This window comes from Harpia harpyja, chromosome 19 (assembly GCF_026419915.1).
Source record: "Harpia harpyja isolate bHarHar1 chromosome 19, bHarHar1 primary haplotype, whole genome shotgun sequence".
Lineage (NCBI taxonomy): Eukaryota > Metazoa > Chordata > Aves > Accipitriformes > Accipitridae > Harpia > Harpia harpyja.
Genome location: NC_068958.1, coordinates 12,918,525 through 12,946,182, shown reverse-complemented (window position 1 = coordinate 12,946,182; position 27,658 = coordinate 12,918,525). Strand labels below are relative to the sequence as shown.

Genomic DNA, 27,658 nt, shown 5'->3' with positions numbered 1-27,658 from the left:
GAAGCAGACCACAGGCAGGGTGGGCTCTGCATCCATCAGGCCAGAGCTGGGTGCCAGGCAGGGAGCTGCTGGTTCCTGCCCCCCAGAGGGGCTTCGGGCCTTCCTCCACCACATCCTCGTGTCCCCTGGGCCCGCCAACAGCAGCCACCGCTCCCTGCTGAGGATGATCCATGATGGCCACGAGCAAGAAGAGGGTGACCACTCTGCAGCCTCACTGCCCCCCTCCCAGCCTGAGGAGCAGCACAGGAGCTGGACAGGATCCTGGATTATTATTGCAAGGTAGGGTCAGCAGCCGGCTCCTATGACCAACAAAACCTCTCCTAGGGCACATTTGGATGCTGACACAGGTGTGGGAAGCACAGGCAGAGAAGGCAGCAAAGCCTTCAGAGTCCAGCCTAGCTAACTGCCCATCCAGTTACTCATGGCCACTACAAAACAACTCCAGAGGGACCAGCCAGCCACAACACAGGGACATGGCAGCGGTTTCTTCTCCAGAGACCTTCTTGTGGGTGCCGAACACTTGCTGCCCAGAAGAGAGTGGCGCCAGGAGCCCAGGGACAGAAAGGGGACAGCAAATTTCACTCGGGGACTTCTTCAGCCACGCCAGGTCCTACCCAGGTGGCTGCAGGCTCAATGAGGGGCCGAGCAGAGAAAGTGCTGCAGTGTGCAATGACCAGGAACCGGCAGGAATGCTGTTCCCAGAGCCAAGGGAAGGACAGGGTAAAGCTGCCACTGGTGGGCAAGGCAGGCCCTCGGGGAGAGCAGGGACTGGCCAGCAGTCGCCCACCACACAGGTGGACAAGAGACACGCCATGTCCATCAGTGCCACAGCCAGAGAGGTGAGAGTGCCCATGCAGATAGATGGCGGCAGCGTGGTCGCAGACAGCGGCAGAGCTGCAGCCATACCTGCTGGAGAGGGCCCTGGGAAAGCTGGTGCACCTGCGCTGCTGCAGCTGCCCTGTGATGGGGATGAAAGCCAGCTCCGGAACATCTGTGTGAGTAAAGATAGCTTCCAGCACCCCCACTGTCCGGCCCACCACTGCTCAGGCACAGCCAGGCAGAGAATGGCAGGGTCTGGCTAAAAACCTGCCTGGGGCTCTCAGGGTTCAAGGGGCTGACATCCTGCACCGAGCCCTGCATCACACTCCTCTCCCAGGACAGGACAGGCAGTCTCCAGGGGAGATTCACTTCTCTTTCACTACGGGCATTGCTGGTTCTGTCCCATGCTCCCTCCCAGGCAGCAGGTACTGCCTGCCCCATCCCGAGCTCCCAGCACACTGCTCAGAGCACAAACCACCCATCAAACACACAGCGAGGGCCAGGCTCGGGGCACCGCTCCCCTGCCTGCCACGCAGCTCGGCTCAGTGCTCCTCTCTGAAGACACCAGTGGCATCAAAACGGTGTCAAACCAGCTCGCATCTCTCTCACCCAGCTTGCACCAAGTCTGCCACACACCCTTCCCGTCCACCGAGGCACAGACCGGCCAGCAGCACAGAGCAATGGCACCCCCGCAGCACACAAAACGTCAAGGAACACAGAGATCTCTGAATCCTAGATGGCTGAGCCAAACATCCACGTGACGTGGTGCTCAGGCAGGCCAAACCCTTGTTTTACTACAGAGCACTGCGGATGTGCACTAAACTGGTAGAGCAAGAGCTGCACTGGTTTCCACTGGGAGCCCAGACAACGGCAGTTCAGACACCCAAGTCCCTGCAGGAGATCTTCTTGTACCCCGCAGACTGTGAACGTCCACCCAAACCTCTTCTCAGGGAAGGTCTCTCTGACACCAGGGAAGAGGGTTCCCATCAGACACCTCATTTCCACTCAGAGTGAAGGTCCCTTTTTGGGAAGGGCTTTTTCCCTTCCACTGTTTGCCCCCTCCTCGCTCCGAGACCTGCCTGAAGTGCAGCACAAGAGGGGGATGCCCCACTCGGGGCTGGCTCTGCGTTCACTGCTCCCGGAGGTGAGGAGGGTTAGAGGCCCGTGAGATCAACGATGGCTTTAATAAAGATGGCATCATCACGCACGTAGGAGTTCTTGGCTTCCATCACGGAGACAGGGCAGAACAGTGGGCAGCCGCTGGCAATGTTCATTTCTGTGACGGGTCGCTGGAAGGAGGAGGATGTCACATCAGGTCGGAAGGCATCGATGATGTGCTCCCGGTTGTTCTGATCCAGGAGCATCAGGGTTACCTGTGGGGAAACATGAAAATATATGAGAGCAGCTGAACAGAAAGCACATGGAAACCCAGCCCGGTGACCTGCTCACTTGAAGCCTGTGAAACCTGCAAGTACCAGTGCAACCATAGCCACATCACACGCCTACAAATCTGAGAAATGCCTGTAAGTAGGGTCAGTGGAGAACGTCATCTCAGTGACATTCTGCAGAAACTTTCCCACATCCTGCCCTGTCACTGGAAACTTCTGTGTGGTGGCACAGGGCTGTCAGACTGACTCTGAACACCTACAACTGGCCAGCATGGTGTTCACTCCCAACACCAATACCCCGCGCAGATATTTCATTAAGTTGCAGAGTTGCTGGCCCCTGCAAAAATAGGCGGCCCCTCTCTCTGCATCAGTACTTTGCCCGCTCAGCCTTGAAGTGTTTTGCAAACCTGCAACGTCTAGGAACAACAATCTGAGCTTCTGATGCCAAGTGAGCATCAGCTGCACCCTGAGTACTGAGGCCATGACAACCTTCCTTCACCCCGAATTCATGTAGAGGCTCTGCTTGCTTTCCAAACAAGCTGCTTCTCTCTTTCCACAGCCTCTGCCGTTTCGTGCCCCTGCCCTGCAGCACACTTGGTGCTTCCAGCACAACTGGGGAATCCCCGGGGTGGCCAACATATCAAAGCCCTTCCTTCTTCTGCTTGCTAAGTAGGCCAGACCAACAGTGTCTAGAAGCTCAAGGGGGTGCAAAACTAGAGAGGCACATTGCTGGGCATAGCAGGCTTTGTCCTCGTCCTGTTTTCAGCTTGGATAGAGTTATTTTCCTTCTAGTAGCTGGTATAGTGTTATGTTTGCATTCAGTATGAAAAGAATGTTGATAACACACTGATGTTTTCAGTTGTTGCTAAGTAGTGTTACTAAGTCAAGGATTTTTCAGCTTCTCATGCCCACCCAGCAAGAAGGCTGAAGGGGCACAAGAAGTTGGGAGTGGACACAGCCAGGACAACTGACCCCAAGTGGCCAAAGGGGTATTCCATACCATGTGATGTCATGCCCAGTATATAAACTGGGGGGAGTTGGCCTGGGGATCCTGCTGCTCGGGAACTAACTGGGCATCGGTTGGCAAGTGGTGAGCAATTGCATTGTGCATCACTTGTTTTGTGTATTGCAATTCTTTTATTAGTATTATTGTCATTTTATTATTATTATTATTATTATTATTATTATCATCATCATCATGATTCTTTTCTTCCTTTCTGTCCTATTAAACTGTTCTTATCTCAATCCACAAGTTTTACTTTTCCCTGATTCTCTCCCCCATCCCACTGGGTGGGGGGGAAGTGAGTGAGCAGCTGCGTGCTGCTTAGCTGCTGGCTGGTGTTAAACCATGACAGTCCCAAACCTACCTTCTGGTTGAAGGGCCACCGCAGAAGCGCATCATTGGGTCCTTTCATCACCACAAAGAACAAGGAGAGATGGGTCCCACGCCCGGTGCCGTCCCCGTTCAGGTAAACGCGCAGACACATCTTGTAGCCATACTTGCTTGTGTAGAAAGCTATCAAAGAGTTGCAAAACAGACACAGTGAGCGTCAAGCCCAGCAAAGCCTGGCACCAGCAAGTTCCTTTGAACTCTGAGGACTTTAAAGTTTGGATCCTGGAAGAAGCCAGGTCTAGGTCTTAAAATACCTGCACCGCAGACGTGGTCTGAAAAGCCACCAGGTACAAACAACAGTAAGATGCCATCTTAGAGTGGCCTGGAGACAGCCCAAGGTCAGGCAGTCACAAGCCCCTGGTCCAGCTGAGGCGCAGTGTGCTGCGGCACAGAGCAGGGTTCCTGCCAGCCCCTCGAGCTCTCCCCACCTGCCACCGCAGGCACAAGCACCCCGGGCAGAGCCCAAAGCTGGAGCTCTGTCCGGGAGCTAGGCAATTCCCACTGCATCCCACCACAGACCCAACAGTTGTGCCACATGTGACTGCTAAAGGAGCTGCAGTTCATGGCAGTAACACTCACGAGTAGGAAGAAAACCAGCCCCAAAAAAACCTGACTGGGGGTAGACGATCCTCAGTACTCACTGCTCCCTCTTTGTAAGCTGACTGCCTCTGACAGGGGCAGAGGCTCAAGTGAGCTTCAGTCTCTGGTTAGGATCCCAGCTGCTCTGCATGGCGTGGGTATGGCTGGGTACAGGGATCTCAGGCTCGCTCCTTCTCCAGCAATTCTGGGAATGCCCATGTTGTGATACCAGACCCATGCAGGGCCACAGAAATATGTCTCAGAAGGGGACTTGTGGCAAACCACCCTCTACACAGTGGCACAGAGCTGCGTGCCTCAGGTCTGGTGAGGCTCAGCAGCCTCAGGGCATGGGGCCAATAAGAGCCAGTGTTTTACTGCAGGACTTGGTACACTTTTATGAACAGGCAGACTAGCACTAGTAGAGATACTGTACACTTCCACAGGGTGAGGAGGCAGAGATCAGGGCTTTGTCACCCGCTTCCCTCCCTGCACTCCCCAACTCGTTTCCTCTAGTCCCTCCTCTCCATCTGCTTCACCCAAAGGCTTTCAGGGCAGATGTCACCCTCTGATAGACCAAGCAGCACATCCTCACAGCCTACCTGGGGCTTCTCAGCACTCCTGTAACCCTGTGAATGTAAAACCAGGTGGGGAACTAGAGGAAGGATGGCTGATCAGAACACTGGGAATACCCACGAAAAGGCACCAGGCAGCCAGAATGCTAAACACCTTGTGCACCATGCTGCCAGCTCAAAGCAGTGAACTGGGCATCGTGCTTCCCACCAGCCCGAGCAAAGGCGAAGCGCATCGGAAGCAAAGCAAGAGCCCAGCAAGCTGACCACTGGCATCTGACGGCCAGCAGCGGGTGGCTTTCCAGCAGGAGCTTCACTTTGGACTGTCATGGTTCATGCCCCCAATGAACCTTTCTTATGAGGATTTGCCTTTTTGAACTCTTACGATTTTGCCTTTTGCAAAATCCTGTGGCAATCATTGTGCCCTCACAATGCGAGTGAGTGGTAACTCTACTTCCTTCTCTTTGTTTTAACACTGATTTCATTTGGTATTTTCTCACCTTTACATTTAAATACAAACCAAACACTTATACTCATTTCCCCTTTTCATCCCATTCACAACCTAGACTCCTCTCTTCCCAGCTGTCTCCTTCCCTGACTGAACAGCACTAGTCTATTTGCTTCACTTTCTAAGATTAAAAAACCACCTCCAGAAGAAACATTTGTTTCTCAGCTGAGGCAGCACCAGGAATGAGGATCTCTCATCTAAATGACACAAGGCCTTGTACTTTGCACTTACAAGGGGGAAAAAGAAAAAAAAAAAAAAAAAGTCCTGCCTTTTCCAGAAGCAGTCTTGGCATTAGGCAGAGGCAGCCCTCACCTTCCAATCCCTCCAGCCACATACAAGATTTTCATGAGCAGATTGCATAGACCAACTAGGAACACAAAACACAGTCTGGTGGCCCGCAAAGTAGTTTTTCTTTTGATGAAACAGTTTATAAAAGCCCTGAGCCCTGCCTTTGCTGCCCTGCCACCACTGCCAGGATGGAGACCGGCCAGCACACAGCATGGAGGAGGAGGCACCAGTAACCATGAGCTGCAGTTCTGGGAGGAACTGTGTGTTCAGAGCACAGCTGAACAAATGTCTGGATATATGAAGCCTCTTGCATTTGGAGAGGTTTCACCCCTTTCTCTCCCTTGGGCTGACTCTGATACTTATATCCCTCCACCAGCGGACTTGATTCTCCAACCCAGAAAAACAAATCCCATGCCCCTGCAAGGACCCCAGGCTGCATCAGCCCATGGAGAGGCCTGAGGAGCCCCTGAGCTGGGGCACAGCGAGTCAGGATGCCCGTGGCCAGAGGACAAGAGTCAGCTCTGTCCAGCATCTCCCTCCAAACCACAGCCTTTGGAGACATTCAGGTCAAGCAGCTCTCAAGCATAGTTGTCCTGGTTTCAGCTGGGATAGTGTTACTAATTTTCTTCCTAGTAGCTGGTACAGTGTGTTTTGAATTTAGTGTGAGAATAATGTTGATAACACACTGATGTTTTAGTTGTTGCTAAGTAGCACTTATCCTAAGTTAAGGATTTTTCAGTTTCCCATGCTCTGCCAGCAAGCAGGTGCACAAACAAGAAGCTGGGAGGGAACATGGCCAGGACAGCTGACCCGAACTAGCCAAAGGGATATTCCATACCATAGAACATCACGCTCAGTATATAAACTGGGGGGAGTTGGCCAGTAGGGGTGGATCACTGCTCAGGCATCAGTCAGCAGGTGGTAAGCAATTGCATTGTGCATCACTTGTCTTTTCTTGGGTCTAATTTCTCTCTTTTTGTTAAATTCCTTTTCATTACTATTATTATTATATTTGTATTATTATATTTCTTTTTTATTTTAGTTATTAAAATGTTCTTATCTCAACCCACGAGTTTTACTTTTTTTTTTCCCAGTTCTCCTCCCCATCCCACTGGAAGCAGGGGAAGTGAGCGAGCAGCTGCGTGGTGCTTAGCTGCTGGCTGGGGTTAAACCACAACAGTGCAGGAGATGTACATTATGCAAGATTTAAGGTCCTCTAAGTCAAACAAAATAGATTTGAAGCAGATTTGTTGGCTTTGGGAAAAGGAAGGAAGTGTTGCCCTTCCCAAAGGGAACACAGAGCAGGGGTTTTCCACAGCTGCTGTTGACTTTTAAAAGGAAATGCTAACTGCACGCACACAGTTTCAGTAGCAGTTTAGTTCCCCTCAAGAAGAAGAATCCTTTTTTCTTTCAGTTTTTCAAGAGAAAAAGAACTCTGAACAGCCTTCATCCAGAAAACAGATTTAAAAATAGTTTTTAAAATTCAGTTGCTTTTATCTTGTGGCCCAGCCACAGTCTGCTTTTTCACAGCACCAGGAAGCAGGTGTAAGGTACATGCTCTAGGTTTGCATGCAGCTCTGGGCATTTTGAAAAAGCTCTCCAGCACACTTAGATCTAAGCAATTGCTGCTCAGGCAAACTCAAAACTCTCCTCCTCAACCATTCTGTTGTAAGGTAAGCTCCCTGCTGAGCCATAAAATGGTGTGAAGAGATGGTTTCATCTTACAGCTGCAACCCTGGGAAGTGCTTTCATAAGCAAACAAGCCATATCACAGTCTACTGCTCACAGTGAGATTTTCTTTTTTAAGAACAGGAGGAACAGCGCTGGGCTGGGGCAGTTCTGTGAGGAGAGCCCCTTCCTTTAACAGATATTCAAGTACTTCCCTAGGTATGGTTTGGGCTTTATTTAGACATTGTCTCTTGCATTGTCACGCTTTAGGCACTAAAATATATTTCTGGGACTCTAATATATATTTCCTCCCTTCCTTAACCATTTTATTGCTGGTTTTATGGTCTCTGAGTATTTTACTTCTAACTAGAGGGTTATGCAGGGCTATTCCGGAGCTAAGAGTGTTGCATTGTCTATTATGAGAAATTAAATAGGTCTTCTGTAATCAAAAAAGCACCTCTTTTAGCAGCAGGTTTTTTTAGCATTGGGCTAAATGAAAGTGGTTCAGGCTCCACAAGGAAATGGGGACAGAACAGAAGTACATCTGAATGGCCAGCACCTCCCCTGCTAAGGACACCACTACAAATCCCACACTCAGCTGAGACACAAATGTTTTTGCAATTTTGCAAATTTGTGGGCAATAACCTGGAGAGAAGATCGCAGGAGAGCGGCCTGTTATCGCCTCCTGACGCTTTCTGGCAAATTCTGTTATCTTCCAGATGAAAACACCATCGTAGGTGGAAGCTTCCATGTTGCGGATCTTTTCCTCCATCTCAGCCATGGCCAGATCTTTGAGCCCAATGCTCCTTTCCAGCTGCCGGACCTGCTCAGTGGGATACACGGTGCAGCCTGGTTAGAAACACGTACTGCTGTGAGACCCAAGAAAGCCAGCAGACACCAGCATCCCCTTCAGGACAACTCTTTCGCAAGAGATGTTCTCAAGAATCGACAGGGGTCACGGGAAGGAGAAATTTAGCATCATAAGCCAGTTCACTGAAGCTTCATTTTGAACCTGTCACTCTGGAGAAGATACATCGATACAACTCAGTGCTTGAGCTGGAAACTTTCCCACAGTGAATGGAAAAGTCCTCCCAACGAGCAGCTCCATTATGTTAGCAGCACAAGAAGTGAGGATGGGGGTAAAAAAACCAACAAATCATCATTGTGAGAAAACTAGACTGAGAAAGAGAAGAACCTACACCCAGCCAACAAGGTCTCCAGAGGGTTAATCACTGCTAGCTAACATAGGGTCACACCAGTTTTGGCAGCTCCCTTGCTGAGAGAGCACAGGTATGCTGCAAACTGCACAACTCCCAGCTGCCAAGACACACTGGCAGTGCTCAGCAGGGACTGTGCTGGAACATACTGGTGGGGGCAGCTTCTTCAGACCTCCAGAGTGTGCTTGGCACAACACAGTAGCACAGCATCAATGATTACACTCCTTTTGAAAGGTCTGGAAGGTGAGCAGCCCCACGGATTCAGAATGATCCAGTGAAATGCTGGGTGCTCTGTCTCTTGTTGGAAAACTTCACCTAGGAACAACATCTCGGTGTCTGCATAACTTGATTACTAACAGAGATCTGAATGCTTTACACCTGTCAGTTTAATTCCCATCTTTTCCAGGAAGCTTTTGAGGGTTGGGCACAGGCACAAAAATGATGTTTTAGTTCTGCCTTCAGATTTGTGGAGTTTCAGGGCTGGGCAGTGAAGCTTTGCTAGCTAATAACATGGAAAGGAAACTGAAAAAAAGTCTCTGCTCAGAGTGCTGGAAAGCCCAAGCCAGTGGTTACACACCTTGTTACTCAGTGTTTCGATTTTCTCCTGGTCTAGTCGATGTTGCCGACTGTAGGCTTCAGCTGTTAGAGACACTCTTTCCACCTCCCGATTGAGCACACAGACAATGTTCTCAAAGGTCACCGTTTTCCTCTCAAGGGCCTCACATCTCCCCAACAGCTCCAGCGACCTGGAGAGCTCCGACTCTGAGCACAAAGAGTTTGCTGCCAGTAGTGGGGAGTTGTTTTGCGATGAGGAAAGGGCAGGAAGGGCCTTCAGGTCTCCAGACCCAGCCTTGAGGCTGAGCACAAAACTCAGTAACATGTAGAGATGCTCCGCCAAACACTTGCTTTCGTGTTCTAGTAGGTTTTCATTTTCCACCTACATGAAGAGAAATACATCCCCCATTCAGCAAGCTCAATCTACGCTGTCACCATCCACAGAACAAATTCCTCCTCTTGAGGTCACAACGTTAGCTTTAAATTATAAAGGGGAAAAACCAAAGAAAGACAGTTAAAAAACCTGTTTTGGGGGTGGGTGTGGGTTTTTTTGTTTTGTTTTAGAAATGCTGAAAATCACATACAATGACAGATGCTTAATGTTTCCCCAGCTGTACACACTGTTCTACTCTGTCTTCCTCCATTAGTTCCCAAAAGGGCTCTGTCAGATGTACTTAACAGCACCAAAGGACAAAGCCTCATGTAATCTCCCCGAGGAAGGATTTATATGAACATCACCAGCAGGAGCTGGGACAACTAAGTCGCATGGAGAAATATGGTCTGGCCCCAGTTCTGTGCTTACAGCTGAAAGCAGTATAACCATGAGAGTCTCAAAGCACTCAGGGTGTTCCTCCAGAAGGAGGAGGTTTCCTTCCACATTAAGTTCATCCTCTGGATACCCAAACTCTGGAGAGCAGATGATGTTAAGCTCCATTTGCAAAGGGTGTGAGACACCACTTTGTTCAAGTATCTGAACGCAAACATCTGTAACAGTTTGGGCGACAGCAGTTTGCAGGTTAACTCTAACACTGGAACTGAAAACAAGTCCCAAGATAAACATCAACAGATGAGCCCTTACCACCTCAGCACATCCAACAACCTCGAATCTGCAAGGCACTTTAGATCTGCCACAAGTCTTCACATGGTCCCGAAACTAGGAAGGAAGGAAGGCAATGTTAGATCTTATGTGTCCCCAGGAGCTCCCTTTCCATCTCACTGATGTCTAGGAAACTGAAGACGATCTCAAGAATGCCCAAGCCATCACTGATCACTAGCTGCCAAAGTGTGTGGTTATACCTGGACACTGCCTACCATTAGGTATGACTTTCACTGTAATACAAATACAGCACTGACACCTGGAAGGAAGTTTTATTTCTCTTTCTCTTGACAGCTAGGGGATCTCACTTCTCACCTGCATATGCAAGAAAGAAAAAACAACCAGCACAGGTACATAATATGGATGCTGAGCAACAAGTTTCTCTGAGGGCAGAGAAAGGAGAAGCATAAAGAACAATCCCTATGAAACAACAAGCCATTTAATTTTGGGGACTTTATGTAACCCTGGTCAGGACATGCCACAGCTTCGTATTTTTACTTCCAGCTAAGCATTATAAATCTGAGAACAAAAAGCTTCCAGGTGGTCCTGCCTGAGTATTTATAGCAATTACTGCAGGTCCACCTGTGCAAGAGAAGATGCTCTGCTGGGTCCAGCATCCCCTTGTTGGGGTGCTGAAGGATGCCACAGCATCTCGGCCACCTCCCGTCTGGCAGCTGCTCTGAAGAACCAAGGGCAACGGTGGATACTTCTACAGAGAAGTGCCACTAACCCCCCAGCTGCCAAAATGACTCGTTTGGGTTCCCACACAGTGCATGATTAATGCTAACAAGCACTGGCACATTATCATCTTGTTTTTGATATACCTCTCATCATCAGGTATCAGTGATCTGTTCTGAACAACCACCATATTCCACATTTACCACCTACATCTGCTACAACAGATGTCGATTAAAAGTGTTTTTAAACCACTCTTCTAAAAGCTTCTAGATCCATCTGGCTCGCTTAATGAGTCAGGTTACTCAGAGTTACAACGGCTGCAGCTAATCAACAAAAGTTTGGAGAGAGCGAAAAGAGGCATTTAATATTTAAACAAACGACAGCTCACCTATGGGAATCCTACAAGCCTAGTCTCTGCTGGGCTCCACCTTTAGCCCACAGACAAGAAGATCTGTATCCCAAGAACCCAGCATGAAGTCCTTCATTACACTGCCCATTTAGAAACCTTTGCTCATCCTTTTAGAACCCTTTGCTCATCCTTTTAATACTTCTGTCCCCCCTGCCCTGCTACAAGGGCCTTTTGCAAGTGCTACTAAAAATATTTGCCCGTAGCAGACAGGACGGTTTCAGATGAACGTGCTTTTTGAACATGTTTCCCAAAACTTTGATTTTCAGACTGTCGAGCCTTGCCCTAGGAGCCAGCAGCATGGAGACCCTATAGACATGGATTCCATTACATGACTAATTAGAAATAAATTAATTTAGCTGGAGATGGGCTCCCTTTCCGTAACTGCAGCAGCGGTTGATATCGTTGCTTTACATGGGACATAAATACCCTTTAAACCCACAAGGGTGCTTTTCCCACAGAAGCTCTACACCCAAACATGACAAACGCACTGCTCAAAGGGAGGTGGCGTTGGCAGCACCAACACAAAACTACAAGTGCCAATGAGTCACGTGCACTCACACCCGACCAGTATTTTGAGCCTTATGGAAAGATCACATCTGTACTAACAGCTGCCACTTAATTGTCTTCCCCACTCCACTTTCTAATGGTCTCGGTTTTCCTCCCCGCTCCAAGAATGCCGATCAAGACGCCAAACACCACCGCTGCACATGGTTCACCAACAGTCACATGGATACCTTCTCCCTTGGAATCTTCTTCCCACAGCCTTCACAAGTCAGTGGAAATTCAGGGCAGACTTCGTCATGAGCCTGTAAAAGAATCAACAGAAGACTATTTGGTCCTTTAAATAAAAGCTCCAATGAGGTTATATGATAAGTACAATTCAACAGGGGTAGTTTTATACTTCATTACAGAAGAGCGTTGTATTCTACCAAGCTATACTCAAATCTTGGTCAGGCTGATAATTCTGCATGCTGACTCATTTGTGCGATCTCCAGGCTACCAAAATTTTGGGTGCCTGCGTAGCCTCAGCCTCACTTTAAAAGCTGCTATAATAAAAAAAAAAAAAAAAAATCAAATTATTGCTTTGATGGACAAGATAATCAACAGGAAGCTCCATTAATGGCTCTGCCAGGAAAATACACGTTCAGACAGGTTGAGTGAAGTAAGCCACTATCTCAGCAAGATAATTTGTGTAATTTTTCCACTGTAATGGTTATCAGTCAGCTGAAGTATGAACCCATAGCCTACTCACCACATGCTGGGCTGAGCTGTCTGATAGTATCTCCACATCCAAATCAGAAAACCATTTTTCAACCAGAAAGAAAAATATTTTAAAACCGTTTCATTTAATAGCCCCTGCACACAAGCACCCACCCCTGCAGGAAGAGCACGCACAGTTTGTTTGGCGGCCAGAGGAGCTGAACAAATGATCAGGGCAACGTGATACTCTGTCCCCAGCAGATACTAGGGCCAGCAGTACCAGCTAAATTGGGAATACTAGAATGTGCCTCTGCTTTCTGTGTCATTCCCACACTGCTTAAACCTTCTCTTTACACACTGTTATGGGTTTGTGTGGCGCAGTTTTAAACCACAACACACACTATACAGTTGAAACAAGGCATTGTAAATGCCGTGAAGATGCAATTCAAAATTCACATTAAAAGATAAGTGCACTGAAGAACTCTGCCATGGTAGTAACAGGAAAAAAAAACCAACAACAAAAAACCCCCCAGAAGCATTTATAAAGCAGTCACTGAAACCAGATACTTTGAAAACTTGGTCACATTTATTCTTTATTAAAACAAGTTACTGTCTTGGGGGGGGGGAAACATGCACAAACTTAAATAGTGTTACCACATCAGAAACTGGAAAGTGAAACCCATTAGTGGCTCAGCTTTGGCTTCTTAGTTACTCTCTCCTTTTTATACTTTTAAATGAGTAATCAGACTCCAAGCCTCACTGCACTGTCCCTGGAAAAGTGACCAGCCAGCCTGCGCAGTTCAGCTGGGCAGTGCTGCCTGCACAGACACTGCTGCCTGCAGAGGAGGTGGAGGAGGCAGAGGGCCTTCCTTTATTCCACTCGCTCAGAAGGGCTGAACCCTTTCTTCTACCCACCTACTGCTCTCATGTTCTGGAAACACCAGATAGCATCTTCCCCACGACCCACAAAACGCTGGCATAAGAACAGACAGTCTGGCTAAAGGAAGGAAACTTCACTGTAGAGACAACTATTTAAAAAGGGAGTATTTAAAACTTATGTTCTCCCATGCCAATGTGAAACTACCACCCCCTCTGCACTCCCTACCTCCCAGCATTTATCTTCCATCCCAACTCCATGCTACACCACGATGTAACACCCAAGACACAGGCAGCCCTGCAAAGCATGCCCAGCTTGCAGCATGAGAAGGGAAACCAGCCCTGCAACAGCTAAGCTGAAAGTGCAACTGGTCTGTATGTAAATTGTTTAAGACACCCAGAAGCATTAGCTTTAACCAGCACAGATCCAAACCTCTACACAAACATTTTTGTATAAACAGTTTCAGGCTCTTCTGGAATCCCCTGTTCCTTCCCCCTCTACGCGGGTGTCTAAACAGAGATGGATGGTATCACCACTGGAAGAAATCCACTCCACCCAGGAACCAAAGAGCAGGGGTTGGTATTCAAGCCTGATCTGCCACACTCCACTCCCCCAGGAATGAGGCAATCATCCTGTTTACACCTTTCCCAAACCCACATCCATGAGCTTCTGCAGCAGGGATGAGCATCTCAGATATTCAAGCATTCACTGTAAACATTTTAGGCAGCTTTGGAAAGCCGTAACACTAGGCAAGAGCAGAGTCACTCTCCCAGAGTGAACCTGTCATGGAAATCAAGTCAGATGGGGGTCAGAGAGAGGGGATGGCAATAGAAGAATTAAAGTGGAGCTGGAAGACAACAGTCTGGCTCAGACCTTCAGGGCTACTCTCCAGTTACCTCAGCGCTGACATCTCACCCACCAGCTGTAAACCAAGGCACAGATCGGCCTGCAGCATCCAACAGCAGGCATAGGAAAATCAAACCAGGCAGAGTTAACAGCCTGCATAGCAACACCTTGTTCTTCCCACTCAATTAAAACCAAAACCGCCAATGGATCTGCACACCAATTTCACTCCCTAAAAATAAACAACGAGACAACCCAGCAGCAGCCTGTACATCACACACCACCATCAGAACAGGCAATTCTCTGGAAGCCCACCCGAGATACTAGAAAATCAGACACCACCACCACCACCTTTGGAAGGACCAGGGCAGCCTACGAGCACTCGCTCAGGGCATAGGCACTCGTGGGTTACCACTGCGGCTGCTCAGTCCACCAGCACCTACCCATGCTCCTCTCTGGAGCAGCACCAACAGGCTGCAATGGAGGTGTTGATCCCTCTTCCCCTTGTCTGTAGGCCTGCTGGCAAATGGAGCTGCCTGTGCGCACGCTGTAACTCTCCTACCTCAATATCAGGAAAGTAGAAAAGCAAATTGCAGTATTTGTAGTTGAGGTTTCTCTCAGGGCACGCCTGGGATCATCCCCTTACACCCCCAGCTCTCAAACAGCAGGAACGGGCAGTTCCCTTCACAGCAGCTCTGTGACAGCAAGGGCAGCACATTTCAATGCAGCCATGCAGAAAAGCGCAGGTACGCACAGGGAAAAAGCAGGTTTTAATAAGAGCAGCTGATCCCTGGAGGATGCAGTGGTCGTTTCCTAAGGAATGCCAGGGTAAGCTGCTCTGCTGCGCCTGCATAAGTAAGACAAAAGGGAAAACCGTAGTTTAATCCAATTGCTATTTTGCCTCTCAAGGCTTCACTAAACTTGAACTATGGAAGAGGCTACTGCTGAAAATTATTATCCCCGTATTGTGGTGGCAGAGCAGGAGGTACACCTGCTCCCCAGCTGCCCTGCTCGCAACCTGCCATATCAGTGCAAGTCCATTTTTATGGAGGTCTTGCAACCGCGTTGGGAAATCCATCAGCATGACACAACGCTTCCCCTCCAGCTAAGAGGCAAGGCAAGCGGCTGAGAAAAGCAACCTTTGAAACAGCTGCTGCAAGATGCCTCTGCCAGAGGCCTGCAGGAAGGTTATTGCAAAGGGCAGGGTTGGCAGAGAGATGAGGTGCAGCAGAACAAGCTTGGTGCGAGCTGCACACCACAGCTCTTCTGCAAACAGTCTCCTGCAGGTTGATCTTTGAAAGCTGTTGGTCCCCTCCAAGCATGGCAACAGCAACCATAAGCAACAGCAAAGCTGAAAGGCTTGGCAGCAGGAAGGGAGCAATGAAAAAGAAGGAAAATTAACAGGACAGCAGAAGAAAGCCAGCTGAAGTGGCACAGGGAACACCAGAATGCTGTCAGGGCTTTGGCAGTCTCCACCCCAGTATTGCCATGTCCCACGCACAGCTCCTTTGGCATCTTAGCTTGGCTACAAGAAAAAGGGTGGGCCCACAGAACTGTAGAGAAAACACTGAAAATTGGTCTACAGCGTAAGAGACACCTGCCTAGGTTTTGAGGGAACCTGAATCCTTTGCACCAAGAAGCATGAGTTGCTTCATGCATCTCTGCCAGGTCCCCAGGGGCTCCGGAGCCTCTGAGACGGGAATGTGCCACACAACACAGGTACTTTGGGATGTCCTGCTCCTCTGAAGTCAACATGCCCTTCCACGCTGTGTCTCCTCCTCGTCAGGGGAACCCTAAGGCTGGTTTTAAGCCAGGCCTGCTCAAACCTTTCCCCACACCCACACCGGTGGGCTGAGAACACGCACGCGGTCCTTGTACACGGTCACCATGCACATAGTCCTTGCGCTACTGCATGGAGCCCAGCAATACAGGGATGGAAAGCAGGAACCCAGTCTGTAATTCACAGTGCCAACTGCGAATGGGAGCTTTCCGACACCATCGCATCAGCTGGTGCAAGGCACAAACTGCTCCCTTTGCTGGGACATGCTGGTGACAGAGATCCGAGCAAGCCCACCTAGCATCACAAATAATTAAACCTCAAAGTGTCAAAACCAAAGATTTAAGTTCCCATCGGTAACTGCTTGTGGCTTTAGCGGGCACGCGTATGGCAGCAAAGGCAGGGGAAACCAGCACCGCCTTTACTCTGCTGTCAAACGCCACGGCATCCACCTGCGTTGAGGACAAAAATTGGCAGAAGAGATATCAGGTGTTCCCAGGGACCTCTTTTCAGAACAAGAACTTTTGCTTTCAGCGCTTGATGGTTTTGTTCGTTAGCTTTTAGGGCTGATTAGACAGACATTTGATTTGGGGTTTATTGGTAGAGGGACATCAAGGCAGCATTTCTTGCATTGAAGACAGACATGAAAGCAAGAGCAGATTTTGAAGAAGGCTGAAGGTACAAGAAACATTTGAAAGCAGCAGTGGGTTTTCTAAGATTTCCTAAAACAGACTCTGCCTTTCCTTGTTTGCTTTGAACTACATGAACATGAGGCGGTGGGACACTCCAGGTTGCTTTTTCCAAATCCCTCCATCATCCCAGAGGAATGATTTTCCTAGGGGGCCTCTAGTCTGAAATGGAGCAGGGCCAGACCCCCAAAGCATTTTAGATAAGTCCGAGTCTAAACCTGACCTGGCCCCACGGCCAGCTGGAGCCCGCGCACCACTGTCCCTTGCCTCAGATGCAGCTAGCTGCATTGCAAAACAAAAAGGCTAAATCCGCTTGCCAAAGAAATTAAAAATTATGGCATTGGACTACACCGAGTCTCCATAAACAGCTGGCTGACACATAAGGGAGGTTCAAAACAATCGGGAACATCTGATCAGAGATAACTCTGCAGGTCTTCTAGGCTACAACTAACAGTTAGTCATGGTCATGTGAAAAATGCCCAAGATGTGCTGTTCGCTTCTAATGAGGTCACTGCTTGAGAACAACCTGCCACCGGGGAGCAAACACCAATCATACCATCACACTAACGATGCCAGGCACCGGCACGTTTGTAGCATTGATCTGAATTCACCACCCAGACTTATTTCTGACAGCCGACCACTGTTGTTAACTGCAAGAGATGCTGCAGTGCTGACGGCTGTGCTCTAAGCACAATGAAGGCACTGCCCATGCCGAATAGGTCCCAGGACAACACCCCTGGAGAGATCTCCCTCTCTTCCAGCAATAATTTCACCAGCCTGCAAAGCCTCACCTTAATCACTCAGACCAAAAAGGGATAGCCTCAGGATGAAGCCTCTCAGTGGTCTGCCTGACCTTCACATTAGAAAGCGTGGTGTTGATACTGGCCAAGCTCTGTGAGCTGCAGACGGTGGGCAGGGGAAATGTCAACTCCTTCGGCTCACAGGCAGCACGGAGATGCGGGACATGAACAGAAGGGCTGTTACAGCATGAGGCTAAGAACACCACTGGCGCCCAGAAAAGGGAAGATGAGACAGATATTACAACTAGGAGAGCTGTCTTTCACATGCTGGAGAAGTTGAACCTGTGGTGACTGGCTTGGTTTCAAACTCGATTTCTCTAGGCTGTCCAAAGAGTTGGAAGCGCCCAAGGGTGTGTGTGTGATCATGGCTTTGGCACCTGCCAGACACCTGGAGCCCAAGGAACATCTCCCTGGGCGTGAAGTGCTGCCCCACAACCCCCAAAGCTGCGTTCATGCTGCAGGGTTTTGTCACAGCTTAGAAGAGACACGCAGCACTCACCTCAGCTTCAAAGCTCACAACTTACAGCTTTTCATTTTCCAAGGGGCAGATGCCAAAACTGTTAATTAGGTGGGCCACCACAAGAAGGCTGAGCTGTTTTTAGAAGCTAAGAGCAGACCCTCTATAGCCGGGGCTTTCCAACGCCCTCCCACGCACACTCTCCGGCACTCCCCGTGGCTTACCTCCCACCACGGGCTTGGACGGGAAACTGCCTCGTGTCTGGGCAGCCAGCTACATAAACTCTACTTTGGGGACTGTAAAGAAGACCAGGTTTTGTTTGGGGACCTCAGCTGAAGCTCTGGAAAGTAAAGGAGTGTCAGATCCCTTTTTCCAAAGCAGGAGGTCCTTTTGGTCATCTGCATGTGCAAGTCAGGGATCCTCCCTCAAGAAAGTGATCTGGTCCTGGGGCAAACTGCTGATCAGGCTGGAGCTAGCTGCAAACTGCACTTCAACACCATACCATAACTTAGAGCCAAAACCTTCAGAAAAAGACAGAAAATGCTGTACTGGATTTTAAAACAAAGGCTGGTCACCCTGCTACAGCATCACCAAGCGTGCTTGCCAGAGTGCTTAAAATCCTGTATCCCACGCAGGCAACACTGCTATAAAACACTCAGAAGTACATTATGGAGGCAACAGGAGCCAGGTAAAGTAGCTGCAAAGACCAGCAGCTCTGTTCTAAGCAACATGCAAAAGTCTGAAGATGGAAGTTTTCAGCCTAAGCTGAAAATCACCACCAAAGACTATTGGGGCATTCCTGGGATGCAGCTGGAAAGGGGGGGGGGGGGGGGTACAAAACAGTGAAGCATCACAAAGCAGGAGGACTCCCTGGCTCAGGGCCCCCAGCAGCATTTTTGAAGAGGGACAGTTTTCTCTACACGAGGTGTAACAGGTCTTCTCCAGCATCTCCCAGTAGGAACACTGGGCAGGAAGGGACTGCCCAGTTACTTTGTCATCCTGGCTCCAGGAAGCCACATAGCCCAGAAGGGGATGTGAACATACTCTCCAACACCACTGGCTTTGGAGTAGTATCACTTAAGTTCTGAGTTTTGCATCTTCCACAGTCTTCCAGGCTTCAATTAAAGTGAACTCTTCAAAACCATGGTGGCAGCTGACTACAAGGAAAACACATGCCCTCCAGTTTGAATTAGGATAGGTTATCACCACAGATGACAGTCACCCATCCTCATTAGCTGAGCTCATCTCTTTTCCTAGAAACCCCCCCTCCCAACATAGTTTAAATACTGTCAGGATTAAGCTTAAAACTTAGTTCTCCTTCCAAAACTTAGACAATTCCATTTCCTTATGTCTCAAATAATTCTGTATGTCCTGAGATGAACCTCTGTCTGGGTAACAAATGGAAATGCCACAGTTGACCACATGAACACCCCTCTGCAGCCCCCTCCTCCCATCCCAATCCTGATAGGGGGGCAAAGAAAGGGAGTTGGAGGTATGAAAAGCATACATAAAAGGTATACAAGAACTGAAGGTATGTTGATAAAACAGAAGAGAGACACAGGCAATTGGAGGTACTACAAGGCAAGAAAAGAAACACTCCAGTGCTGAGGAACCACAAACTCCCTCTACCTGGATATCACAGAGCATGTTTTCTTGGTCTTTCCTTTTGGTCTAACAGGCTAGTTTTAGTTTCTGCAACCCTCCTCAGACTTTCCACCTGAATCTAAATGCTCCTGCCCACAGCCTGCTTATCTGTATGTATGTTCAGACAGACTCATCAGGAAACCTATACATGAAAAGAGCTTACTGATTAAAAGGAATCCCCCCCCAGCCCTATGACAAACTGCTTTATCCAAATGCCACTAAATATTTACAATATTTACAAAGTCTGAAAAATGCATTTATAAACACTTAGATATTTCCTACATTTCACACAGCTTTAAGCAGAAGTGCAAGTCATGTCCAAGCAGATTGCACTCTTTCAGTTTTGTATGTCCCTTTGAGACCTGAACTTCAGTCTGCCTGAATAGAAAGCAAAACTGAAACCAGTTTTATTAATTTTTTTGAACTTGAAGAGCTAGAGCTTTTCAGCTGCATAACATTTTTTTCCTTGTTCATGCCCTGATAAGATTAGCAAGCCAGAAGTGACTATCTCTTGATTTGTAAGTGGATAGCAGCCGAGTAAGTCTCTCTCAGTACGAACACATGATTTTTAAATTAGCAAACAATGAATTCACTCTTAGGGACTTTCCATGTCCTGTCGGAAATAGCGCAGCAAGGGACTTTCCATAGTAGGAGCACTGAGCTGCTGCAGGACGTTACACACATTGCTGGCTACAGATGCAACCGTACTGCACGAGGCAAACGCTACTTAGCGGTACTAAACTAACAAGCCTACCCGTAAGGCAGGGTTTAACATTAGTCCACAGTACCAAGAGAGACTCTGAGCTAACATGGTCATTTGACGCCTCCTCTCTCATCAGCCCTCCTCAGCCACACATACCATCTCCTAAGCTCTGACCACATGAGGACAGCCAGGCATGATTAACGGCACAGCTCTTTGGCAGGCATCTGGGAGGAGAGATAACACAAGCCAGACCTTGCCTCCTCCCACCAGTTCCCAGGAAAGAATCAGCTTTTCCCAAGAGGGTACAAAATAACCTTACCCCCATTAGACTGAATGCCACCTGTGGTAGGCAGGAGAAGCAAGCTCAATCCTGAGACAAATCAACTAGCACTGCTCAAAATCCCCGCTCCCCTTTCATTGCACAAGACCACCCCAAGACTAATAAAACCATGACAGACAAGATTAGTGCTGCAGACCTGCAGCCCAAGCACTCTGGTGCCACACCTTTACAAAACATAGTCTGTTTTAGCAAAACAGCTAACAGGACCTTTTGAAGATTAAGTGGAGAGTAAAAAAGAGGCATAGCCTTATCCGCTCAGATGCTCTTAAGCAATTGTGCCTAAGATCCCAGAGCATCACACACACCTGCAGCCTTGCAAGAAGACGGACTTATCCCACAACAGCTTGTTGCCCTTTTGAACTTCTAGTGCAAGTTCTGGCTGGACTCAAGCCTGCATTCAAACACTTGTAAGACCACACATGGAGGACCTTTGGCAGCTGATGATTTTTGCTGAGCTCTACAGGAACTCTTTAAGACTTTTTTTTTTTTTTTTTTTTTTTTAAACCCAGGAGAAAAAGTTCAGAAGAGTTCATCAGTCACACCACAATCAATAGCACTGGAAGTGCTGACAAATATAATTTGGTTTAGTCTACTGGAGATGAGCTCACTTACTACAATCACCATTTTGAACACTGCAGTGGGCGTCAGACTTCTAGTCACTGGTCACCAGCAGAAATTAAAGTGTGGGTCAAACAATCTGCAGGCACCAACAGCACAGCTTGAACCTGGAACCTCAGTAAGACACACTGTATCCTGAAATGCAACTCCCAAACTCTCTCTGCTGCATCAGTGTTAAGCTTTTAAGTTGACATTTATTCAGTCATACATCCACACCATGAGTCACTGACAGATCTGTGAATGAGGGTTTCACAGCAGGAGAATCATTTAGCACTCTACATCCCCTCACCTTTTGGACTGAACTTTTAGCATAAAGAAGCAGGTGGTCCTGGACAGCAGGACAAAGAAGCAGAAGCATCCCTTTAACAGGCTCAGCAAACTAGGCAGAACACTCAGGCATGATCCACAGCTGTTGTCTCTTCCTGCCACCCTGCAGCAGCACTGCAGAGAATCCAAATGTTACCCTAGACAGACCAAGGTTATACCTTTTCCTGACACGCACTGCAGTCACTACAAAGCTCCATGAATCACAGGGCTACAATCTTTACCTAGGATGAGTGTTAGGGGGAAATAAAATTTATTCCTCTTATCTCAGGCCCTCCGTGTGGTGGTTCTTCCATTCCAAGAGGGATGACAAAACTCTCCTTCAGGAGCACCAAAGCTTCACAGGTGAATATATGTTCACTACTAACTGCCAATGCATTTTAGCAATGCAAATTGCCATAGCAGACTGACTAGAGCTGACTAGTTGGAAAGCACAGGGAAGCATGTGGCCCACTGCCATCCTCAGCAAGAACACACTTCTCATGAGGCATGTTAGCCATACACATAGTAAGGACCAAATGCCCAGGGCCACAAAAAGAAGGCCTGGATTAAAGAGCTGGTGGGCTCCTCAAGAAGAGCAGGACTGGGAAAACCACCCTGTTCAGCAGGCTCATGGCCCAGAACAGCTCAGAGCAACGGGTGGCCAGCCAGTGAGTAATGCCCAGTCCCACTGCCCTGGTAGCTATGGGGGCAGCTGGCTGGAAACAGGATCATGGCCAGGCCGCTTTCCCCAAGCTCATGGGTCTGAAGTGGGTTTTAGGTTCATATAATGCAGAGAACTTCAAAATAATTTCATGGCACAGCACAGTTTCTTGACAGTTCACTTGTCTTTTATAGCAGAAAGGAGTTGGAGATAGAGCTGGTGGTTCCTGCCATGGAAGGGACACACTTAGTGCCTGCGATCACAAACAAATCTGAAATTGTTTCAGTTCAGCCTGTGCCCTCAGCAGGGCACACAAACCTAACTCAGTCAAGAAATCTCTCCAGCTTACAGTTAAGTCCAGGGAGCTGAAAGCTCCCACAACCACTGCCAGTGTCAGCAGACAGGCAAAACCACCTGAGCCTTCCCCAAACACAGAGGCAAGAAAAGAGACGCAGACATTGAAAGCCTTGCTTTGATCTTTACCTCGTATTCTTTAATAGTCCCCTTCCAAGTGCAGCCACTGTTAATACAGACAGCAGGCAGACTTTCCACCTCCCGACGAGCTGCGTTGTCTGGGAAAGCCTAAAATGGAAAAAGCAAGCAAACCACAAAAATTACTGAGGGGTTGCAGTTTTAGTCCAGTCTCTTAATTCTTTATTAAGACTTTATTAAGGCTCCTCCCAGGCCAGTTGCCACATCACATCCTCAGAGGTGTGCTAATGGCAAACAAATTGTTATTACAGCGTTTAAGTAGGCCACCACTATATGAACATGACCTGGATTTTAGAAGCTGGGGAGTCCACCACATTAATCATAACTCTCACTACTGAAGAAAACGTTTCCTAGGAATAAGGGATTCTCAGAACTTGTGTTTTAAACAAAAACGGCAAGTGATATTAATGACATCAGTAAGCTTCTTTATTTTTACTTACCGAGCTTGTTTCCAAAATAGAAATTCCTTCTTCATATATTCCTTCCTGAATACAGCTGGCACACTTTTGAGGTCCAGCACTATCAGACAGAAAAATAATCATCAAACACAACAAAAAGACCAATTTATCATTTAACAATAAAGCAATTTCTGGTAACTTCATAAAATGAAAGTATTTTCTTATTTTTAAAACACCACACTGAGCCTTTGCTCATGTGTATTTTTGACGCCCATTTCTGATTCTAATTTTTTTTCTTCTCCTGATTAACTCCTCCATTCAACTTCCCTCACTTAAAAGAAAGAGTGAGACAGAACACGAGGAAACTTTTCTGGAAGCCAGCACGTGCTTAACTTTCTCACATTTTTGGCATGACAACCATAGGATGACTTTTAGGAGCAAGTTCCTTCGGTAGCTGTGAGGAAGACTGAAGGAGATGAGTAATCCACCTGGATTGCCACCTGAAAACAATCCGGGAGATTCCGGAAAAGGGAACTTCGAAGCAACTCCCAGAACAATAAAAGCAAGTCAGAAATTACACATTCCCTTAAAGAAGGCCTGATGCTGAACCTCAACGATTAAACAAAGCTCCCTCGCCGAGAAGGCCTTGAAAATGAGACTTTTCTCTCCTTTTTATGCTTCAAAACACCTTTTCAAGCATTTTGTCTTCAGACCGAAGGCACAAAAGTTACCTTATGATTTTCTTCAGACAATAGGAACAGTAGCGATGCCCGCACTGAGCTTGAAACGGCCTCCTCAATATATTCTTGCAATCGGAGCAGAGGTATTTGACCTCCAGTTTAGTTCCCAGGATCTCCTTTGCAAATCCAGGCTGGTTTAGATCCAAAGAGCTAGGTGGAGTAGAGTTTGCTGCTGCCATGTGAACAAAAAATTCTGGCTGTATCTCCAGAGCCTGAAAATAAAAATATTTTCCCTGTTTGATTATAACCGGATGGTGGTAATTTTTCACATAAACTGCATTACTCACAGCATATTACACTGGCACCCAAAACCCAACAACATAGGTAAACACACTGATGTAAACCACGAGCCTCCTTACACCTACTGAAAAATACGGCAAGAAACTTTACAGTTAATTTTGGAATTAAATCCGGACCAAAGAGATGGGTTGGACAGATCTCACTAAAATCCCCGTCCAAGTTTATTGAAATCCAGCCTATTCAGAGAAATCAAGGCTTCTGGCCCAAAAAAAGGTGAAAAACCACCCTAAAGCTGATTAGGAATGTAAATAAATCACCTCAGTGATTTATTTAAGCACCCTTAGGCACCGAGAGAGGTAACCACAGCCTACCACCACTTGTTTTCACATCTGCCAGTTGTCAAAAAGGACTGCAATTCTGCCCAGAGCCAGCTGTTCCTGGGGGTCCCGGGGCAATGCCGTGCACACAGCAGAGCCCAGATTTACTGGCAACACCCAGGCAGGCATACAGGGCTCTCCAGAGGGCTAGAAAACAAAGATGTGAGAGGCACAAGCAAATCAGAAAGAAGGAAAAGAAGAAAGTGCATTTGTTTTGACCGCTTATGATGATCTACAGATGCATCTCCTGCCTGCACGCCCTGCCACTGCATCCCCCAGCCACCTAAGACGCCCAAGGTCGCACATCCAGGCCCTTCCTTGCAATCAGGGCAGCAGAGGCGGCGGCGAGGCTCCTTCAGCTCCCCACACGTTCTAAGTTTCGGCTAACATCCAACTTCTGCCTGTACGAGGGGTTGTTAAAGGCGATGAAGCGATCCCAGAACAGGGACAATGAAGATCCCTTCCCAGGACCAAGTTCCTCCCGGGAGCAGGCCGCAGGCCGCAGCCCGGCCGCCCTGGTGGGAGCTGTGCCGGCAGGCTCCAGCCTGCCGCTGGACCGGCTCTCTCAGGGCTCTGGAAACCCCCGCTAGCGGAGACCCCACCGTCGCCGGTCCCGTCTACAGTCGCCGCCCTTACGGGGAGGAACGTCTCCCAGGCCGCGGAGCGGCGGCGGAGCCTCCCCGCACCGCCGTGACCGGGGGCCGGGGCCGCCCACGCTCCGCGGGGAGCCGAGCACCGCCGCCTCGCTCCTCCCCACCACCGCTGGCGGGAGGCTGCTCCCCCTCGGTGCGCCCCGGCCTGCCCGCCGCGAGGAGGAGCCGCGGCCGGGCCGGGCTCAAGGCGGAGCGAGGCCCGGGGTGCCGCCGCACGGGGCAGGGCCGGCCCGCCCGCCTCCTCGGCGGCGCGGCGCGGCCTGGCCGCGGCCCCCTGCCCCGCCGCCCCTCCTCCGTCCCCCACCGCCCCAGTACCGCAGAGAAAGGGGGGGGGGGGGCAGCGCCGCACTTACCGACCGCCTCTGTCCGCGCCCCGCACCGGAAGCGCACCCAGGCCCCGCCCACCGGACACGTGTGGCCCGGCCCGCCCCGCCGGGCCCGCTCGCGGCAGGCCACGCCCCCCTTGGCCGCGCCGGCGCCTAGCAACGGCCCCGCCTCGCGACGGGCCGCCCTGGGGCGGGGCGTCACCGCCAAACCCCGCCCCCCAACACCCCCACTCCGCCACCTACTCCCGTCACCCCCCTGGACACCCCCACACCGTCACCTACCCCTGTCACCCCTCCTAACAGCCCCACACAGTCACCTACCCCTGTCACCCCCCCTGGCCACGCCATACCATCACCTACTCCATCACCACCACAGACACCCCCACACCATCACCTACTCCAGTCACCGCCCCAGACACCCCCACTCTGCCACCTACCCCAGTCACCGCCACAGACACCCCCACACCATCACCTACCCCAGTCACCGCCACAGACACCCCCACTCTGCCACCTACCCCAGTCACCGCCACAGACACCCCCACTCTGCCACCTACCCCTGTCACCCCCCTGGACACCCCCACACTGTCACTTACCCCTGTCACCACCCTGGACACCCTCACACCATCACTTACTCCGGTCACCCGCCTGGACACCCCCACACCGTCACCTACCCCTGTCACCCCCCCGGAGCCCCCGCACCTTCATCTACCCCCATCACCCCCTTGGACACCCCCACACCATCACTTACCCTTGTCACTGCCTCGGCCACCCCCACACCTTCACCTACCCCTGTCACCCCCCCCAACAGCCCCACACCGTCACCTACCCTGGTCACTGCCCCAGACACCCCCACTCCACCACCTACCCATCACCCCCCCACGCCCCCAAACATGTCACACCCCCAGTTATGCCCCATCACCCCCACTGTCACCTCCCACTCAGTCACCCCCTCAGGCACACACCCCCAGCATCACTTCCCCCTATCAGCCCTCAGACACCCACACACAGAGTCACCCTGCAGTCACCCCCACACGCAGCATCACCTCCCCTGTGTCACCCCTCACACACTCACCCCCCATCACCTCCATCCTCTCTCACCTCTCCCCCTGCATCACCCCCACGCTGCCCCCACCACCCCCCACCATATCCCTGCCTCAGGCCACCCCCGCTGGGCCGGGGACCCGGAGGGACAGCGGTGCTCAGCTTGGGGACACCCTGACCCCCACCTAGGGGTCCCACCCTGCAGGGATGGCCACCCTCCCGCCGCGACCCCCCCCCTTCACCCACCAGAGCCATCACCCTCGGGAATGGCCCAGGGTGACCCCAGCCCGCAGAGAAATTTTTTTAAGACACCTTTGGCCATTTTGGGCAGTGCCGGGCGCCTGCTCACCTGCGTGCAGAGCGCCATGGCCCTCCCGTGTCGCCCGCTCGGAGGGAAAGCGGACGCCACCGGCGCCGGGAAGGACAGCCAGCAGCGGGTGGGTTTCGGTTTAATAAAAAAAAAAAAAAAAAAAAAAAAAAAATGACGTGGGGGGAAAGGCAGCCGCCTGCCATGTGGCAGTGAGGTCAGCGTGAGGTGCTTTTTGCAGGGGAACTCACTCAGCGAGAGGTCACGGCAGCAGGTTTTTTCGCCCGGGGTCCCCAGCCTGCGCATCCCCCTGGCTCGGCTCACCCACCGGGGGCTGCCAGCGCCCTCCCTGCGCTCGCAATGAGGTGGTGCGGGGGCTTCGGGGCTTTACAGCCTCCCATGCTGGCAGGGCAGGGATGGTCTCATTCTCATCAGGCAGGGAATTCACCTGGCACTGGGGAAATCCTCCCTGGTCAGAACCAGGCACAACCAGTCTGGTGTTACCCCCAACAGAGTGTCAGTAACCCTTGCTGCGAGGACAGTGAAGGAGCAGAGCGGGTCAGAACAGGGAGGCAAGTCAGGGCAGCTGGCCGTAGCCCGACACCGGGCTGAGCTGGCCCCAGGCAAGCTCACGGAGGCACCGAGCCCTTCGCACGGGGCCGCACGCTGCTCTGGTGCCCATCGAGGCGAGATGATCCCAGCAGGGCCAGGGCGAGCTATTCCGGGGACTCCTGTGGGGACTCGGGGTGCATCCCCATACATGTGTCAGCACCAGCACGATGCAGCGTCCCCAGGATGGGTGATACTCATGTCTGTGCTGGCACCGCATCACTCACTCCACTGCAACGTCCCTTTTCCCGGTACGGCTGCACTTGTCTGGGAAAGCAAACACGAAACCCTCTACATTGCTAAGGTTCTTGGCCGGCTGATGTAATTTGGCAAGGAAAAACCCCTTCTCCGTTTCCAGAACCCACCGTGACCCTAGCAGCAGTGCAAGGGCAG

At 50.1% G+C, this 27,658-nt stretch overlaps 1 protein-coding gene across 5 annotated transcripts; it reads right to left on the bottom strand.

The window, feature by feature from the left end:
- Window positions 1-1,541: 1,541 nt before the first annotated feature.
- On the bottom strand, window positions 1,542-27,091 carry TRAF2 (TNF receptor associated factor 2). Of its 5 annotated transcripts, none has more exons than XM_052815052.1 (10): window positions 26,699-27,079; window positions 23,704-23,924; window positions 23,015-23,093; window positions 22,566-22,664; window positions 11,902-11,973; window positions 10,063-10,137; window positions 9,007-9,366; window positions 7,858-8,035; window positions 3,575-3,723; window positions 1,542-2,192 (listed from the first exon to the last, which is right to left on the bottom strand). In XM_052815052.1, exons 1-10 carry the CDS (start codon window positions 26,960-26,962, stop codon window positions 1,974-1,976), a joined length of 1,716 nt encoding a protein of 571 aa, XP_052671012.1. In that variant the 5' UTR covers window positions 26,963-27,079; the 3' UTR covers window positions 1,542-1,973. The 5 variants fall into 5 exon arrangements, 4 of the variants coding, with proteins under 4 accessions (XP_052671012.1, XP_052671013.1, XP_052671015.1 ...); XM_052815053.1 differs by lacking the exon at window positions 26,699-27,079 and adding an exon at window positions 25,336-25,422; XM_052815055.1 differs by lacking the exon at window positions 26,699-27,079 and adding an exon at window positions 24,737-24,943.
- Between the last annotated feature and the right edge of the window lie 567 nt (window positions 27,092-27,658).